The 19,381-nt window shown below is 45.4% G+C and overlaps 1 protein-coding gene across 1 annotated transcript in view; it reads left to right on the plus strand.

The window, feature by feature from the left end:
* Positions 1 to 14,907, plus strand: part of wwox (WW domain containing oxidoreductase) — a 103,639-nt gene extending 88,732 nt beyond the window's left edge. Inside the window, exon 9 of the mRNA XM_068739503.1 lies at positions 13,572 to 14,907. Coding sequence (XP_068595604.1) covers positions 13,572 to 13,763 — 192 coding nt within the window. The 3' untranslated portion in view covers positions 13,764 to 14,907. The remainder of the gene's footprint in view (positions 1 to 13,571) is intronic.
* Positions 14,908 to 19,381: the final 4,474 nt, after the last annotated feature.

The following is a 19,381-nucleotide window of genomic DNA, read 5'->3' on the forward strand; positions in this document are numbered from 1 at the left end:
TTGAGCTCAGCAATTAGAATAATTAAGAGGGCCTGACAAGCTTTTAGAGTCTCTCTCTTCCCCCCCCCCCTCTGGATGAAGCATGTCAGACAATATTTTGTCTTTTGTGTCAGTTTCACATACATGTGCATTCGTCAATAGTCACAAACTGTCACGAGCATAGAGGACGACCAGCAACGGTTTCGGCTCTCTTACAACGGAGACATCGTACGTTTCAGTCACGCAACTCCTGCGTGTGTCAACATGTTCGCACGAGGACGACTATTACACCGTCCACATAAAGACTGAAAGTAGGGGTGGCTGTGTGTGCGTGTGTGTAGGATTGTGTGTGTGTGTGAGAGAGAGCGTTCACTAATGACTTCACACCGCGTTAGCGCTTTTGGTTGATATGTCACACTTCATTATGTACTTAGAGCAGTGGTGCATAAACTTGGAAAAGCGTGTGCGCACACATGAAGTGTTTGCAATGGGAGGTGTGTGGCTGGACTGACTTTGGGCCGTAAATCTCCTCTCTCACTGCGACCATTTTCTTTTAGGTCATTTTGTATTTACATTGTTGATTGTAAATTAACTTTCTACCTGCAACGATGATCACACTGTAAATACAACATATTCCAGGTCCAGACCTGTTTAAATACTCTTTGGTGCAGGAAGCTGCAGGTTGGAATATAACGTATGCGCTGAGTTTCTAATGACGCACCTAAAGCAACGTTTTGGGATCATACTCGGTGCCCCTTTGACCTCGGCTTGGCTCTGGACCCTGAATAGTTTTACAACCTTGTTAGCCTGTTTGATCTGTATGCAGAACACTTGGACCAGCAAAAAAGTCGTCCTTGTGTAAGCAGATACATTTCTATTGGGTTTTTTCTTGACATTTTATAATGGGAGTCTGATAGCTGAGCTTATTTATCTTCATAATTTACAAGATCTCTTGTGTGTGATTCATACATCAATTACTCAGAGCCACCACTGTCTAAACATTTATTCCACTATTTATTCCACTATTTAAGTGTGCCTTTGTACATAAATCCATCATAAAATCCTAAGTGTAAACTGTGTGTGTTTCCTGTGTGCATCCTTTTATGCAGGCATTGGTGTCCATGTGCACGAGCTTGCATGCTGATATGTGCGTGCAGCATATGCGATATGTTTTAATTCTTTGTAAGCAGACAGCGGTGCGGCTAGGGAGGTTAGTTTTATCAGGGTGTGTTTATCTTAATTCCCTTCGGCGTCTTTCAGGCCGACCATCCATTACCTGTCTGAGGAGGATGCACACTCTCCTGGGCCCCACACACAACCATACACGGTTACCTTGGAGCTTAAAATATGATTATGACTGTATCAGGGTCTGCATTGTTCACTGCGTGTGACTAACTGCTGGTGTCTTTGTCAGTTTTGTATGCATTGCTGCCTTGGCTTATGGGGGGGGGGGGGGGGGGCGACGATGTTTTCAGAGTGGGCCGCTGTGACCTTGGCTGTGTAAACAGGTTTGTAATGTAATCATGAGCGTAGGAGAGGCACTGATCTGACAAGGAACCATAAACAGTCTAATAGATGCATGCCATGCTAACATGACACATCTCACACTTCGCATACTTTGCCTTTCACGCACACACAATCTCAAAAGTCAGGTGTAAATATGACAAAGAAAGAGGGCATGAGAATGTAAATATGAGCGCTCCAAACACACACTGTATGCGCACTGACTGTAATTCACCCCCTCTGTGTCGACTGACAGGCTCTTTCCTGGGTATGGCCCTCTCCCCATGCTGTTTGTTTTTAGGGTCACACGCTGTCCTCTAACTCCTGACCCCTGACTCTTGACCTTAGTTCGTCAGCCAGCAGACACCAGCACTGAGCTGACAGCTCCCCAAGCCCACTGACCCCAAAAGAGAGATGGCGAAAGAGAGAAAGAGACCAAGCTGTGACCGCTAACTTCTCATGGAGGGGGGGGAGCAGTGTTCACCTGGCAGGAGTGTGACAGTTTACCTATTAAGAGAGGTCGAGGAGGGAGAAAGGAACACAGATCTCATTTATGAAAAGCAAATTTCAAAGAAATGCAAAAGGAAAGGGCTGTGATGATTGGGGATTGGGGGGGGGGGGGGGGGGGGGGGGTGAGGAATGGGAAGGGAGGACAAACATGGGTGAACCTGGCTAGTGGAGGTCACACTCTGCCTGAGGAGACAGGTGCCTGAAGATTAGCCTCCACATTAATGGCTTTTACTTACACACACACACACACACACACACACATGCAAAGGCATGTGCGCTGCGAGCCAGTCCTGCAGAGCTCTTATACCACAGGGACGTGGAACTCGTGAGAACACAGCTCTGACTCTCATATCCTATTTATACATCCTTTCCTGTACATTACAAACCTATTTAGCTCGCCCTGTTTCTTACACAATCCTATTTATGGACTCCCCCCCCCTCCTCCCTCGAATCCTATTTGTGTGCCCCCCCCTCTGGTATGCAGGTGTCATCTATCCAAAAGGCAGCCTGCTGGGCCTGGTAGCTTAGATTCAGATGTGTGTGTGTGTGTGTGTGCGTTAATGTAGCACAGTGTTTCACCCTGTAAAAACAGGAACACCGGCTTTAGACTTTTGCGTTTGCTGACGTCACTCAGATGTCCTGCGGCTAATTGAGAAGACCTTTTGTTCTCTGAAGGCATAGCAGCCTGAATATTTAGTTTTAACACACATTATTATGCATAAAGTCTGTTTCTTAAAGGTGGAAGAGGCAGCAGAAGCCCACACTCTTGTATCTGATGTAACACATTGCACATCCTCTTCTCTGCATTCGCAAATCATCTACGAGTAAAGATGAGTGTCTGTCTGTCTTCTGTCCCATCTCATTTTCAACTTGCACTGTGACAGGCCTCTTATCCTCCATTAGTGCATTTAAACAGGACAAAGTTCCCATCTATATCATGGGCCTGTCTCCACCGGACTCCCCTACCTGTCACTCAGCCGGCGTTATAAAAGCATCCTCATTCTGTTTGAAGGTAGGAGATGAAAGGACAACAGCAGTCAGGGACCTCCTCGGCCTGACAGACTGGATTAGTCTCGGCGACTCATGCGAAAGTGCAATGAGAGAACGGAGTGATGGCCGATGAGGTTCCTGCCTATTGGCAGAGGAGGTGAAGGAAGAGGTATACGCAAGGCAAGGGTCTGTTCCTGTCATTATTAGGGGGTGCAAAGTGGACGTGTGAACTGCTGGGCCTGTCCATCGTATCTAAAGCTTTACTCTGAGCTGAGGGACTCGTGTCTCTCAGAGCGGTAGTGATGAGACGGCAGCAAAAACGCATGTTGAAATACAAGCTTTTCCTGATGAAATGTAGAGCAGAGCTGAGGTTAAACGACTCGCCGTGCAGCTGCCGTATCTCCCGTACTGGCTGTCCACAGCTGGACTAGTTCGAGTTACACCGACCCTCGGTGCAAGTCTCACAAAGGGTTTCAAGCTCGTGATGTATGACGTCTCCCATTTGGCCGACGTTTTTATCCAAAGCCAACGTCCGAGTGAAATAGTGTGACTGAGCAGAATTTATTAATCATTCAATTAACTAAATGTTCCGTCTTGGTTTGGTTCAGATGAATGGACTGTCAGCCTAATGCAATCTAATTCTCAGCACACCTCGAGAGACAGGCTGAGAGCGTAACTACTCTGCAACTCTTTAATGTCTCGCAGCGTCTCTCTGCCACGAGTCACGATTCTCTCGTCACACCCGTTCCTGCGCCTCATAGTCCAGATTCCGATTCTCCCCCTGCCGCAGTCTGTGCAGCTCGCCATCCTCACCTCTGTCTCGTTCTTACCTTCCTCAGTGTCTTTGGGGCTGGCTGGTAAAGGCAGTCGATCGTATCAGACTGCTTTTACCATAAATTACCTGCAGCTAACAAAGCATGCGGCTGTAACTATTAGGCATTCAAAGTCACCCCGGCTTTAACACTCAAACGCCCTGAAAGACGGTCGACCAAAGCGAGTGCAGAGAGCGATCCTGCGTGATTCTGGTCAGCGGCACGGCGATTTTAAGATTCACCGCACGCAGCCTCGAACACAGGTGGTCAAAGTGATAATATAGTTCACTAATAAAGGCAGACGATTATATCAACTCAGTAATAAGCTATAAAAGCTTTATATGCGTTTGGGAAGAGCTTTTTATTGACTTAACTAGTATAACAGTTCAATAGACACAATGGGTTAATGTACCAATGTAATAACAATGCAGTTTAATGAAGATAGCTTTCAAATTTAGCTAATCATGTTGCACAAATGAATAAAGAAAGTCCTAAAAGTAGTTAAATAAAAAGGAAAATAAAACCTTTATCTGAACAGCTGAAAATATCTCAAGAAACTCAAATTGAAATTTGATATTTGGTGGAGAATTTGCAGCAGAAATTTAAGCAAGGCTATTTGCAGTGGCTTCGCCTTCTGTGTGCTACTGTCATGAAGCGCCAGCATCTCGAAACCTTCAGACCCCTCTCCATGCTTCTCTTCGTCCCTCTGCGGTGTGGCTGCGTCCACTGTCCCAGTGTGTGTGACTGTTTGTTGTGCCGTCGCCGCTCCCGGCTGTGTGCGCAGGTCTGTGTTGTTGGCTAATTGTAAGCGTGTTCAGTGCTGCAGTTCTGCCCTGGAGGTTATTGTTAGCACACACACACTGCAATGGGACAAATGAGAATACACCCCGCCATCTGCCCAGAAGAGATACTCCCCTGCCCTCTCCTTGTCCCTTCTCTCTTTTTACTCTTTCTCCTTTTCATTTCTTCCTCCACGCTCCCACCTCCATCTTTTCACCTACGCCTATATTTTCTGTTTTACCTTCCCATTTGAAGCATTTTGATCTGTCTTTGAACAACCTGTTCATTTCTATCCCTCTTGTTTCCTCCCATCTCCAAGAAAGTCAGAAGTGTGTGTGTGTGTGTTAAGGTCCTCCTTTACTCCAACTGCAGCCTCTCTGAATGTTCCATGGGTGCGATCCATAGGGGCTGACATCGAAGGTGACCCCCCGGTCGGTAACCTTGGAGACCAACTTTATTAAAATGAATTTGAGTAGAGGGGCCGTCCTGACAGCAGCATAATTACATTGCAGAGCATCAGCACTAATTTATGCAACCTGCATTCAACCGGTCAGGAGTGCCGAGATGGGGTCAATGTGGACACACGCACACGCACACACACACATGGATCAGCATACCAATAAAAATGGGTAAACGCATCGAGTGTACTTTTTGACTCCACAATGCGGTGCCACATCCCTTTGTAGAGCGTTATTAGGAAGGGTCAGTGTGTGTGTTCGAATGTACGTGCGGGTGTAAATGTGACCCGCGTGTGTATTTAGCAGCATTATAGCATCGGAGCCTGATAAGTACAGCAGCGACTTCCCAAGAAGCCAGAGAAACGCACACAATTAATAGTGTTTGTTCATGTTGAACCTCCCTATTGAAGACACCGCTGAGGAAATTCACTGAGTCACAGCAGCAACTAATGTGAAGTGATTTAACCCCTACATGCATTCGCATTGACCCATCATGCTGCCACGGTGAACTAGCACGAGGTTGACGAGAGAGTAAAGTGTGCAGAGTAAAGTGATATCAGCCCGGTGATAGTTTTTGTCGCAGGAGATTAAATTAAATGTAAAGTTTATTTTAATCTCCCGTCATGTTCTCCTCTCTGTCATTTGTTGTATTCATTCAAATCAAGCGTTGGCCTTACCGCCTGCTTGTTGGCTGTCTTCGTGAAACAGATAGGAGGAGGACGGGCCATATGAACAGATGATGAAGCAAGTAGTGATTGAGAGAGAGAGGGAGGGGGAGGGCGAGTGAGAGAAAGGGGGTGAAGAGGTGGGACATGGATATAAGTCACAGCTCCAGCCACTCCATTGTGGCCGTTGTGACCAAGGGCACACTAATCTGTCCCATTAGCAGATCTCTCCAACTCTCTCATAATGTTACCGCTAGCTGCTCTCCTGTGACACGGTCCGTGTGTGTGTGAGTGTGCGTGCGTGCCAGTTTCGGAGAGAGGGGGAGCGAGAATGCATTTGACGTAATGCTTTGCCTTTGTGCGTAAGTGTGCGTGTGCCCGTAATGACAGTTCAGCTAGTTGCTCTCTTGTGAAAATGACACGTTCCTGCCAAATTAATATCATTACTATCAGAGTTTAATGGGCCGGTGCTGCCTCCTTATTTAAAACAGAACATCCCTCTCTCGACCTCCATCATGAGGGAGGAGGGAGGAGGGGGCTACAGAGGGACGGGTCAGCGGGAATGGATGAATGAGTAGGATAGACAGTGTGAACAGACTCTACGGCCGAAGACGATGATTAAATGACACGGCTGAGATGAGCTCGAAAGCAAACAAACGGCATAGAGAAGCTTGAAAAAGCTTGAAGATCCATTTCCCTTTGTGCTTTTAGTGAAAGATGTGTCTTTGCTCTGTTCCCAGTCATGTCTGGTGAGTGAGCGCTGCCACCAGCGTCTTAACTGAGCCAAAGACAGATCCTCTTTGGACCTTTGTGTGTCCTTTGGTGGACAGCTTGGACATTTTTGCCTTTTAGGCAGATTTTTTATCTCAAAGCTTTCGACTTACAGTATTTTTTTCTTTCTTTAACAGTACTTTACAGGTATTTGTACTGTATGAGCAGTCGGCCAGGGTGCCATCCTTCACTCGGAGTCAGCGCTGTGATAATGAGTTCATTTGCCGATGCACTCTGCAGGCTGCCTGAGCATGTGGCTGCATGGTTGTGTTTGCACGTGTGTGCTTATTCCTGCTCTTCGTATTAATGCGGATATAGCTTTCGCACTCTGTGTTTTGTGTGTACGTGTGTGTGTGTTTTTTTTTTTTTTGTATGTGCACACCTGAAAATGTGTGTTTGTGAGTGTGTGGATATGTCAGGTTGCCGCAGGAGACCAATTAGCTGGCGCATCATTGAGGAGGTGAGCATACACACACCTGTGTGTGGCCCTATTACTCCAGCTCATCGCACGCTCGCATACCGACACACAGACAGCATTTCTCTGCTCATAATAGAAACATACTGACACTTGCAGTACATTGACCATATGGAGTAATGGCTTCACTGTGTCAAACTGTCAGACGCGAGTCACCGGCTCGTGTCATTTCAACCGGGTGTTGCTAACTTAACCAGCGTTTGTGAATTATCACATATCTCACTGCAGCCGAATGCTTGTTGTTACCAATATGCACTTTGTGTAATTTTTCATTCACAACCACACTCCTTGTCGTATTCAAATGGCGCGCATGCGATTTGAGATTGCTTCAGTCCCAACTTTGAGCCATCCTGAACTGATGCAATCAGGTGTGAGTGAAACGGCAGCCAATAAAGCAGACGGGCCACGTCATGTATAATTCAGATCTTTTATGGCGGATTGTGCACCCATATGGGCATGCTAACGCAAGACTAGGGCCATTTCCACCCAGAGAAAGGCCCTTTTAAAAGCTAATCCCTGTGCCAGAGTGCTGCTCCTTTTACTGCTCCTCTTTAATGAATAGGTGTCCAATAAGGCTTTTTATTGTCTTAGCATATGTTGCTTTTATTAGGGGAAAATAATTAGGTTGTGCGGATCACTTCGGAAGTCCTCTCGCAAGATAAAAATGAGATAGTTTCACAGTCGTTGCACAAGTCCTTCTGACACCTCATCGTTTTCCCCTTGGATGCCTTGTGTCCTAGCTCCCTCATCTCCTCCTTCTCTGCTCTCCTTGTCCCTCCTCTCCTTTCAATGCATCCCCTCCTCCTCTCCTTCTTGTCCTTTGCATTCCCTGCACCTCGCTCCTCACTTTCTCTTCCATTGTTCCCTGGAGCTCGCGAGCATTAACCGTATGCAGCGATGTCGCATTGGGCTGCACATTTACATGGACACACACTCGTGTACCGGATGAACAATAAGTGTGACAGCAGGCTGTTGATGACTGACACTCGGTTGATCTTATCTGGCGCAAAAGGGGTAAAAAAAAAAAAAAAAAGACAGGCCACAGAGGACAAACGGAGCAGGAGGGGGTTTCTGAATGCTTTTTGTTGTCGTCTTGTCACCCCTACATAGTTTATTCCTCTCCTTCTTCTCTCTCGCTGTCTTTCAACGCTACATCACTCTCTCTGCTTACATAGAAAGACAGAATGACAACAGTGCTCATCTGTGATCTTGGACTCCAAGGAATGAGATCTATTTACCTTCAAGAGGTCCTACAATTACCCATGAGACCTCCGCCACGGTAGTATTGTATGCCCACTCCTGTAAGTTATGAGGCCTGCGGGGGGACTGCAGGGGAATAAGGACCTGGAGAGGGTTGGGGGGGGGGACCTGACAGACTGAGAGAGACGGGGTGGGCATAATGAAGAAACGGAACGAGGGAGCGAGGAGGCCGGTCCTTTCATCCTGTTCCTAATGCCCCTCAGGGGAGCACACTGCCAGTAGGTGAGTATTAGCCATCAGCCTGTGGACTAATGGAAGGTATGAAATAGAGTTTAGTACATACAGATGACCAGGGCTGGGCTAATCGTTGGGGAGATTGATTAAGGGGTGAACTGGTCATTCTCTAGAGATCTAAACAAGCTTTCACTCTGATTATGGACATGACTCCTACTGGAATAAAGTCTGCAGCCGATACTCAATCCTATCGATTGTATGGAAGAGAATTGCGTGAAGTGAACAACGATTGTTAGAACGGCGGAAATGCACAGCATCTGTCGTTGCTCAGGTCTGCTGTGACCTACGACCTACCTCAGTCACAGGGTGAGGGTGCGATCTGAGGTGTTGGAGGTGCTAATCTACTCCCTTTTTGGTTGAATGGTCAAACTGAATGAAGGTACAGATTGTTTATCTGAGGGGACCGCATCACCCAGAATCCCCTCTGGTGCCGGGCCAAGCACGCTCAGAGGGAGCCGCGGGAAACGCGACCCCACACACACATTCAAATATAAACCACACACATGCACAGGCGTGTTTGATTTTAGTTATTTATTTAATGTAAAATATCTTTAGCACAGGTTAAAAATCAGACACCTCCATCTATTTTAAACATCACAGGCTGAAAAAAACAAACCATTTCCTGAAACAGAATCACAATCCCTTTGGAATCCCACTTTTAGGATAGCTAGTCCACAAGGCTTGGCAGAGGGCTGAGGCACAAACTGCACTCCTCCTGATCCCTTACTTGGGCTACGAGCCAGGAAATACTTTACAAATAGATACTTTAGCCTTATTACATTACATTGTAAAGCCATTTTTGTTTGTCAAGTACCTTTAGATTTCAGTTTTCACCAATTACAGATGAAAAGTCTGTAGTACGTCTTTTTTTTCTTAAAATGGTGAAATTATTAGCAATGTTGTTGTTTTTTTAACTGTACAGTGGGTACTTTATAACAAGCTGCTGCTTGACTGTAAATGACGGTTCAAGCAGGCGGGAGAAAATTCTTTACAAAATTCAAAAACAGGGTCTCCGACCCGCACTGCTTTCTTGACCAGCTGCGTGTGCAGAGCGCTTTCACGTCGCGATGCACGCCAGGAGCTAAACTCCTCAAATTGTGTTCCAGGCATGAAATGCTTTGCCAACACTTAGCGCTGCTGCTGAATTGGAGTGCAATCACAGAGGTCAGCTGGAGAATGCTCTCCCTCTCTCTCCTGCTCTGCCTCAGCCCTCGCTGCTGTACAAATGCCAACTGACAACAACTGACACAGATGGTGAGCAGAAACACAGGACAGGCAAAGGAAGAGAACCACCCACAGGAGTAAGAAAACAAGAAGACTCTACACACATTGTCCAGGAGAGGGTATTGCCTGACAATATTATCAACCCATTAAGTTGTTGTTTTTAGTCTTTTTTTTTTTTACTTTTCTTTTTCTTTTTTATTCTATTTTTTCCAGCACATGCCATATGAGAATTTAATGATTATAAAAGTACCTGAAAGAATTGCTAGGTTTTCAGCATGCATAGCTGTTTGTATGTACAGGATTTTATGTACAGTGATGGGCCGAAATCCGACTGCTCTACAGTACTGGGTTTATTTACATCCAGGTCAGAGGGAGAGATCAATGTCATAACTGCGGGTGTGAATGGAGGGGCACATGCATAGGGGTCAGAGAAAGGTCACATGGCTGAGTACAGCTTGGATGACGGAGACACAGAACGGAACACGGCAAAATAACATTACTGATCATTCAAAAACATCACATCCTCCCCCACATAAACCTTTTTGCTTTTGAATACGCTCAATAAGGAGTTTTCAGCAACTGATTATTGCTTAACAATACCAAAAGACATTGCTAGAACAAGTCCATGAGGTCCTCGTGTTTATTGATGCTTAGAATGGAAGACTCGGATCTGATCCTGGAGCAGATTCAGATCATAATGGATCCATGCTAATTTGCAGTCAGTGTATTGCAGAGTGTTTTGTGAGTGTTCTCTCAGTATTTGGGTGGTTGAGCAAGTCGTCCTGTGATCAAGAGGTTGGCGGTTTGATTCCCGGCTTCGGCAGATGTGTTCACTGTTGTTGTGTCCTTGGGCAAGACGCGTCACCGACGTTGCCTGTGTTAATGTCGGTGGTGTTCAGGAGGGCCAATGGCAAATTGGCAGCCTCACTCCTGTCAGTCTGCCCCAGGGCAGCTGTGGCTACCCCAGGGCGGATGTGGCTACAATAGTAGCTTCACCACCACCAAGAATGGAGTGAATTAATAATGCACAATGTAAAGCGTCTTTGAGCGCTATATAAAACCAACACATTATTATTATTATCTTTTGTTATCCTATCTCGTCCCCTCTCTCTGTCAGTGTGGTGGTAGCTTTATTGGACAATTAAAATTATATAAAGACATAGCCTGAAAATAAATGAAAGGGTGAAGTCATTCCCTTTCCTCTGGACATTACGATCAGATCTAAAGTCCCGAGGTGGATCCATTTAATTTGCCTTCTAAATTCCAAAGCTGCAGGCAAGGCAACCAGACAAACGTAAATTTAATTGCAATGATTAAGTAAATACATTTTATTTACTATAGCTACAAACCCTTTGGAATGACCTGCAATACAGCAAATTGCAGTACATTGTCCTTTGATCACTGAAAATCTGCACTGTCAGAATTATTTCAACTCTTTTTTTTCTAGTCTCCAGCTCTGGATAGTATAAACCAACTCTCAGACGTGTCTCTGAATCTATTCCACACAACAAAATGATTCACATTATTGCAGAGGATGGAAACGCACACAACGGAATCCATCCGTTCTAAATCTAGTTTCACATGTTGCACCGGAGACATGTGTGGTGCAAACCCGTTGAGCGACATCACCTTTCGAGGTCGGGCATGTGTTCGTTCCTTTGTGCAGGCACATGTTCGTGTTCACACATGCATGTGTGGATAGAGTATGTGTTTATATGTAACGGTGCAGTAGAAGTGTATCGAGGTTGTTGCACGCCCCTCTCGTATTCACACTAGCTCACACACCCCACCTGCAAACACACACAGTGATAGATGGCTGCGGTGGGTGGTTGAGCATGTTAATGCATAATCTCATCAGCCTTATCTTCTACAGAGGCCACAAGGTCAAGTGGTGAAGGGGATGCGCTAAACACCAGCAAGATAGCGCAGATCATGTACCGATCCATGCACTGCTAACTAGCCTGAAGCAGGGAGAAGCGCTAGCACGGACGAAAGCTTTTTAAGAAAGGGAAGCGCTTTTTGCGAGGGAACTAAAACTGCATTCTGAAGTCCACCGCATGCATCTGGATTACGAAGTTGAAAGATCATTTTATCAATATTTGAACTTGCAGCAGGACCAGTGTTTGCCAACTGGACATAAACAAACTGCTTTGAAAGGCAGCCAAGTTCAACGCGGCGTCAGCAAGCCGGAGCCGGCGGCGTCCAAATCTTCGGTGGAGTTTTAAAGGCATTTCAGACGAGCTAAATCAGATGCCCTAAGCGAGGGAGATGAGTTAAACGGGGAGTGTGTGAACCTGCAGCTCGGAGACACTGCTTGGCATTTGTCTGTCTTTGATATGGCGACATGTGATGTGGGTGAAGTTATCACCCCGCTGGCAGGTGAGACAGACGGCAGCACACAGACAGTTGCTGCCTTTTCATCTGTTTACCAGCGCTCTCATCACGCTGCACTTCAAACACGCTCAATCTGCTGCTGCGACGTTAGCGACCAAGGCAGAAGTTTACTTGGAGCTTAGAGGGGGTTGTGTGCAAACGTGTGTGTGTGTGTGTGTGTGTGCGGGGTGCTTCGTATGCATTAATGAGTAAAATAGTTATTGAAATCTGGTTTGTGTGTATCCTGTTCATTGCGTTTGGATTTCTGTGCACGTTTTTGTACTTGGATGAGAAAGTATAAATGCTTTAGACCTCAATGGATCGTTCCGCTTCTTATGTGCCGGTCTTGTAGTTGCCTTGGGAAGCCTTTTCAAACAGTTGGCATGTGATGCAGCTTCATTATAAATGTGTGTGTCTTGCCCATGTTTGACAACTGCGTATACGGTGTTGTCTCACTGCGTGCCAGTGCTCTGCGCTAAAAATTAGCGCCCAGTCTTCACACCAGTGCCCCCCCGAATCCCCCTCTCGCTAGCTCTTATTGGGAGATAAAGAGGAGAGCCATTTCATGTGGTCATATAGAATTCGTCTCCAGCCCTGGACTTTGCAGGGAAGCTGTCACAGCAGCTTTTAGCTGGAGCCGCAACATGAAAGATCCCTCCTTTAGCGGTTTGGTTATGTGTGTAATTCTCCCTGACGTGTTTATTATGCTGCAGTTACAACGTTCATTTTCAAATGTCACAGAAAACGCCATCCTCTTAGAATATCCCCACTAATTACTGACTGATGGGACGGGGTATATTAGACTTAGTAGGCTGCGCCCAAATGCTGCAACGGTGCTTTGCCCTGCGTCACGGCTTGAGACGACATGAAACGGAGTCCATTTCTGAGTTGAGACTTGAGTGATTTTGAGATTTAAATTTGCCTAAAAAAATAAGAGTGGACTTACTGAGAGAGAACCAGAGGGGAAGCGTGTGTGTGTGTGTGTGTGTGTGTGTGTGTGTGTGTGAGAGAGAAAATATAACTGCGCTGCAAACAACGACCTTCTGATTGAACGACAGAGTTGTACTTGCATCTTTTCCACGTCTAATCCTCGACATACACATCATGTGAAAATATGCATATTCACAAATCTGCTCTCGCACACTTTACATAAACGCTGTGGTTTCCCTGGTGATTCCCATCCAGACAGGAGCCGGTGTAATATTCTGTACATCTGTAGCATTCTCAGTCATACAGAGGTCCTGCACACACCGGATAGAGAAATAAATAAATATATGTATATAAATATATGTACAGCATGGCGTTCCCCCATGGTGGAATCCTTTTTTCTTCCTGTTGATGCCGTCCTGCTGTCTCTTATTTTGTCTGTGTGTCTGTCGGTGTGTGTTTGTAGATGTGTGTCTCACAGAGGACGTCGTCGCGGTCTCCGGGTTTTCCTCCATGTTTTCTCTGGACCGGACCCGTCCTAGTGTCTGTGAATGAGTTGTCCTTATTTCATCTGCTGAACTCTTGTCTTTGTGTGTTTCTCTGCCCACAGCAGCAAGGGGCGGCCACCACGGTGTACTGTGCCGTGGCGCCAGAGCTGGAGGGGATAGGCGGCATGTACTTCAACAACTGCTTTCGCTGCCAGCCATCCGCCCAGGCCGAGGACCAGAGCAGCGCCGGCAGCCTGTGGGAGCTGAGCGAGCGCCTGGTTGCACAGAGGTCTGCAGGCATACAAGCCCTCTGATGGGCAGACGCAGAGGAGGAGGAGGGTGACTAATCAATCAGGAATCAAAGAGGAAGGATCGGATTGATGTCCAGTTAGGTATGAGCCAAATAAAAGGCAACTGTACTCTGTACAATACAAGAGAGCTGCCAAACCATGTTGCTAGAGGGGCTGAAATACTACATGTAGTACAGGATGGGGTTTCATATACACTCTATTAAATAAAATGTAGTTTGTGAGTTCAGCTTCGGCGTAGACATTTACAATGAGAGGAGATTTGGGATGAATTCAAAGAAGCTAGTGACAGACATTCCCAGTTAATGTCTATACATTTATTATCAGCACGTTGATTTAACTTTGTGCTAACTCTTTTTGGACAAAGATAAAATCAAGAGTAATGGACACTTGAGGATATTTCAACGCACTAGAGGTGTGATTCCTATGGCTATATACATTATTCGGCAATAATTGTATTTCTTATCAATGTCCCTATTTGTTTTCTGTACATGTATCTACAATATCCTGATTTCTGGTTATGTGCTAAAGGGGTGTGGACATCAGTTGTTGTGTTTCCTGTTTGCTATTTGACTCAATGTACATGTTAATAGTCTATCTGGTAAATCTAAAGTACAATTTGAAGGTATTTCTGGGTTAGTCTGCATCCATTTGAGAAGCATATACAGATAGTGGAGAATCCAGGAGTCCAAAGTCTTTAACTTCTCTGCTTCTGCCTTTGCTGTTGAGGTGGCAGATCAAAAATGATTACAGTCTCCTGCTGTTGTTGTTGTTGTGTAATACTGAACGTTTGGCTTCAGCTTTGCTGAGGATTAGTTTCCTTGAGCCTGCTGTTGGGATGCTTTTGAGACATTGTGCTTTTTGGAAGTCTGGATGCCGTAGGTTGCTCTAGAAACGTCAGCATTCCAACATGATATCTGTAAGAAAAGAAAAGAGACAAATGAGAGAGAACATTTGCAGTTTTTGTTATTTTTTCATTAGTAGTGTGTGTAGAATACTTTTGGATGTACAATATGAACGTCCCTTTATTTTTAGGCCATCAGGGGGAGGTATTTGAGTTAAACAGCTGAGGGGAAAATGAATTCAGTGTGTACCAAGAATCCTCTGTTATTTTATTATACCTTTAATAAAAACAGCATTTTTCACTCCACTTTGTTCCTACGGTTTTGGCGGATCTGCCACAGAGACGCCGTCACGCATCCAGTCAGAAACATCACTTCACACGGATGTAGCGTGTGCATGAACTGATAGGGGTGTCCTGTCTTGTTGGAATCTGACCTGCAGCCAGACTACAGGTGTCTTATCACTGTCCTTTCACAGCACAGGACACACCTGGAACAGAGACCCGGCAGCTGTGAGAGCCGTCCCTATCTCGTATATTCCCAGCGAGAGAGTAAGCAGAGAACTTCCCACAGCGTTTCTTTCTTTTATGTCTACACATGTGGATTCAGGTGCAACAAAAACGGTATGAGCTGGGAAATGTTGCCACAGCCACGCTAAATGGGACGCAACCGTGTCACCAAATACTCTAATTAGGTACCGACGACGTTCGCTCTCCGTTTGCCTGATGCAGCTTCGAGCGTTTCATCACTTTCACTATTAAGTAATCTCGGAGTACGGCTGTTATTTCCCTTCAAACAATTCCACACATTTTATTCTGGCGCATCAGCTGATCGGCCACCGACACGCACTCAAACGGAGCTGGAGTGAGACGTCAGCATGCTCAGCTAGGCTTGCAGGCTTAACTTATCAATGACGACTCTATAAAAGTGGAGCCACAAAAAGCAGACGGAGCTTTCGAGGAAACCTTCGATTAGACGACTGGACTGCAGACACAAAGGAGAATCTTCAAGAGAACAACAAACAGCTCCACATCTGGGCGGCTGTGGTGGCCGATCCATGGCCGTGCGCTGGAGTGAGGAAGGAGGGCCCTGCCTGGCTTTCATACAAAGTCCTATTGATCAGGCTCTATCGGAATCATCTGATAGCTAATCAATATGCTACACTTCCCCTCTGCGAACGGGGAGTAGAAAGAAGCACGACTCTCACAAGAATAGGACCTTGACCCCCCCCCACACACACACACACACACACACTGTCTCTCTTCATCGCTCTGTCTCTTTATCTTTCTTATGATAATGTCCACGACGATATAAAACTGATCTGTGCACCAGATAATCAATATACCTCAGATTGCTGCTAGAATGATCTGAATTTTTTCCCTCCTCTGCGCTGATTTCAATTTGAGCTGTAGTTGTTTACGACGTTCCATTTCATCTTTCATTGTTGTTTTAATTTCTTCTTGTGATTAATTCCACCTCTCAAAGAATAATTACGAGGGAATTGATTTGATTAGGCCTTTGTTCTACCGCGATTGGCTCCTTTGACCAAGGGAATGCCATGTTGCCATTTCAAGCGGATATATTTAATGATCACAATCAATGTTAAAGCCCTCTCTAGACTTAACTAACTCAATAAATATCTGCCAGGAGGAAATTTACCATCTAACTACAGCCTCCCTGTCCCCCTCCTCTATTCATGCTCTCCTTCTCTCTTCTGAGAATGACATTGTGATTAAAACGCTTGATCAATTTTCATAAAGTACCAAATTAGAGTTGATGGAAATGTTATGTTCAGTATCTCAACATGTGTTTCATTTTCATTGAGCCTATATATATACATGTATATGGGAAATTGGGTGATCATTGTCTTGACTTATTTATACTTATTTAGCAGATAAACACATCTCCTTTTCAAAATAAAACCCCTTTGTTTTATATGTAGTTTTAATGCAATATGGGATGATAAATCTCTGACGGCCTTCTGTGTTGGTGAGTGTTCAGACGTTGACGACGCAGCCTCATCTGTGGAGGATGAATTTGTCTCTGAGATGCGACCAACCAGTATAACTAAAATGCACCTGCGTTCCTGGTTGGCACGCTCATAAACAACCAGCTCCTCAGAAACACACTGCAAATGTTTGTACGACAGGAAGTGTTGAAGCTGTTTTCTTTTTGCTAATGATGAAAGTTGTGTAACATGAAGATGTTGCAGTTCTTGGCTTGTGCAACAAAGAACACGGTTCCTCTCCGCCGCAGTCTTTCCTATGCTCGTTTACAAAGACGAGAAGCAGCATCGATAACATTTGGATCCAGGTAGGTGCAGTACTTTTCACCATCAAATACCCCCCCCCCCCTCATAGATCTGCTCCTGCAATCTCTAATTTTCTGTTATTATTGAAGTCTCAACGCTGCATGTTTGAGGAAACCCTCCCAGCCCCAAATCCCCTGCGTGTCCTCACTGCGAGGCAGCATGACCTTGTAAACCCAGAGTTATTTTACTCACCCATTGTGTGAGCATTGAAAGAAAAGGAGAGATAGAGTGAGGGGAGGGATGCGGTGGTGGTGGTGGTGGTGGGGGGGTCCTACCTGTCACAGCTTTCAAACACAAAGAAAAATGAGCACTTGGGCTGAAGTACAATTATTAGCCCCTGTCTACAGATTCATCACACTATAGAGAGGGATGTAGAGGGAGAGAGAGAGAGAGAGAGGGAGGGGTGGAGCAAAGGGACGTAGAAAGACGCTGTATGGTTAGAAGAAAATCAGGTTGGAGGGAAATAATGCAGAAATCCACTGTAAAGGGTGACGCATGCAAATCTACCACAGAAAGAGGGGAGAAACGAGGGAAGGAGCTTTAAAGAGGGAGGAAAAGAGGAAGAGCAAAGCGGAGGTAAAGGAAGGCAAAATGCAATAACAGGATTTGTCAGGCCAGTGGTTGGTGGCAGTAATAAAGCCTGCTAATCTGGGGGAGAACGCTTGACTGCTCACACACTGACTCTCTTGACGCCCCCACTTTACCACCGGGGCAAGGCAAGGTCACACACACACACACACACACACACACACACACACACACACACACACGATTAGTGTGTTTATGTGCGCTCTCCATCGGAACCTCTTCCTCTTGCTGCATCCATTCCATCGCTTGTCCTCTCGTTAGGCATTGTACCCCCCCCCCCCATCAGCCATGTTGATTTTGAAATCTCATTTTTCTCTCTATCTTAACTGGCTCCGCTCTGTGAATCAATAGCTATCAAAGCCATTACATAAATACATCTATCACGAGCACATAGCAGAGTGGGGATGTAATGTGTCTGGTTAAGATCACCACAGGGTGAGAGAAGTGTGTGTGTGTGTGTGTGTGTGTGTGTGTTCTCAGAGGACAGCAAGTGTCATTTTGTGTGAGTGGAGAGAGAGGTTGTTATTGAGCTGCAGCAAATGACTCGTAACCCGGTGCGCTGCGGCTCGGCCTCGGACCCCTGGTCATGTCGTGCTGTTTTTGAACTTGTCTGTATGAAGAGCGAAACATCAGAGCTGAAATATTCCAGATGCACAAGTAAGATTCCTCCGTTCGGAGCCTCGGCTTTCAGGCAGGTACAAATCAGGAACGATGTTTCTCGTGAGAAAGTGATTTTCTCCTCATCCCCTCTTCAAAAGGGAACACGAACTAGTTTGGTTTCAAACACAATCTTTCTATTTGTCTGCCTTTAACATGTTATTCCTGTTTTTGGTCTGTTTTCTTCTTCTGTTCTTTCCCCTCATCGTCATTTAATGTCATTTTCACAACTCGCTCCGCTGACAGCTTCGACTGTAATTGGCGGTGCGATGCAGATTTACTTGTCATGCTGAAATGGCACAATAACCTGAGCACAGATAATCACCTCATCGAGAAACACTACAGCCTCTCTCCACTCACAATTACTGTTGTGTATTTGATCATATAACCACTCTACAACAATGCACTTAATGGGCTTATTGGCAGCGGACCAGGACACGCTTATAAATAAGCCTGGTGGTGTTTGGTTCTAATAAACTACACTCGTATATGCCAACATGGTAAAATCATAACAATACCCAAATGTGTGTCGGCAGAGGCGAGCCGCTGACGGGCCCTAATTTATGCTGCCTCATCACTCTCAGCCATCTTCATCTTTTTTTATTTGTTTCATTCCTAAATGTGATCGGACCACTCTGACGCTAATAAATGTAAAGGATTATGAGCAGACGAAGCCAAGTTTTCAACTGGAGCAATCTTTAAAAGAAAGACGAGAGCGGGATGAGCTAAGGGCTCTGAGGAGGAATAAAAGGAGAGGGGGGGGGGGGTGCTTAAAGGAAATAGATGTAAGATCACTCGGCACTGTCGCGCTCTAATTTGAGAAAAGCTTTTTGACCAAATAAAAGAACAAAATACACAGTGATGAAACATCTGTGTCCTCTTAGCTTTTATAATGACTTTACTAGGGATGCTACTCCCCTGCGTATGCTTACACAGGCCACACACACACATCATCTTTAAATGTGTGGTAAAATCTTAACAATACGCTCATTGACATGTTATTCATCGTCCTGTTGTTGTTTTCTCTTGTTGAATCTGTTTTACACTGAAAATGCAATGCTGAAGAGCCACGTAAAATAAATGACAATTAGTGTTGCATGCAAATATGCACCTGACAAAGCTCAATAAATGACATTACACTAAATGGGAACACATTAAATGAGCAATAAAAACATCCACATACAAGAATATGAGGTAAAAACAGTACAATACTAACAATAACAGCG

Source organism: Brachionichthys hirsutus, chromosome 5 (genome assembly GCF_040956055.1).
Source record: "Brachionichthys hirsutus isolate HB-005 chromosome 5, CSIRO-AGI_Bhir_v1, whole genome shotgun sequence".
Classification (NCBI taxonomy): domain Eukaryota; kingdom Metazoa; phylum Chordata; class Actinopteri; order Lophiiformes; family Brachionichthyidae; genus Brachionichthys; species Brachionichthys hirsutus.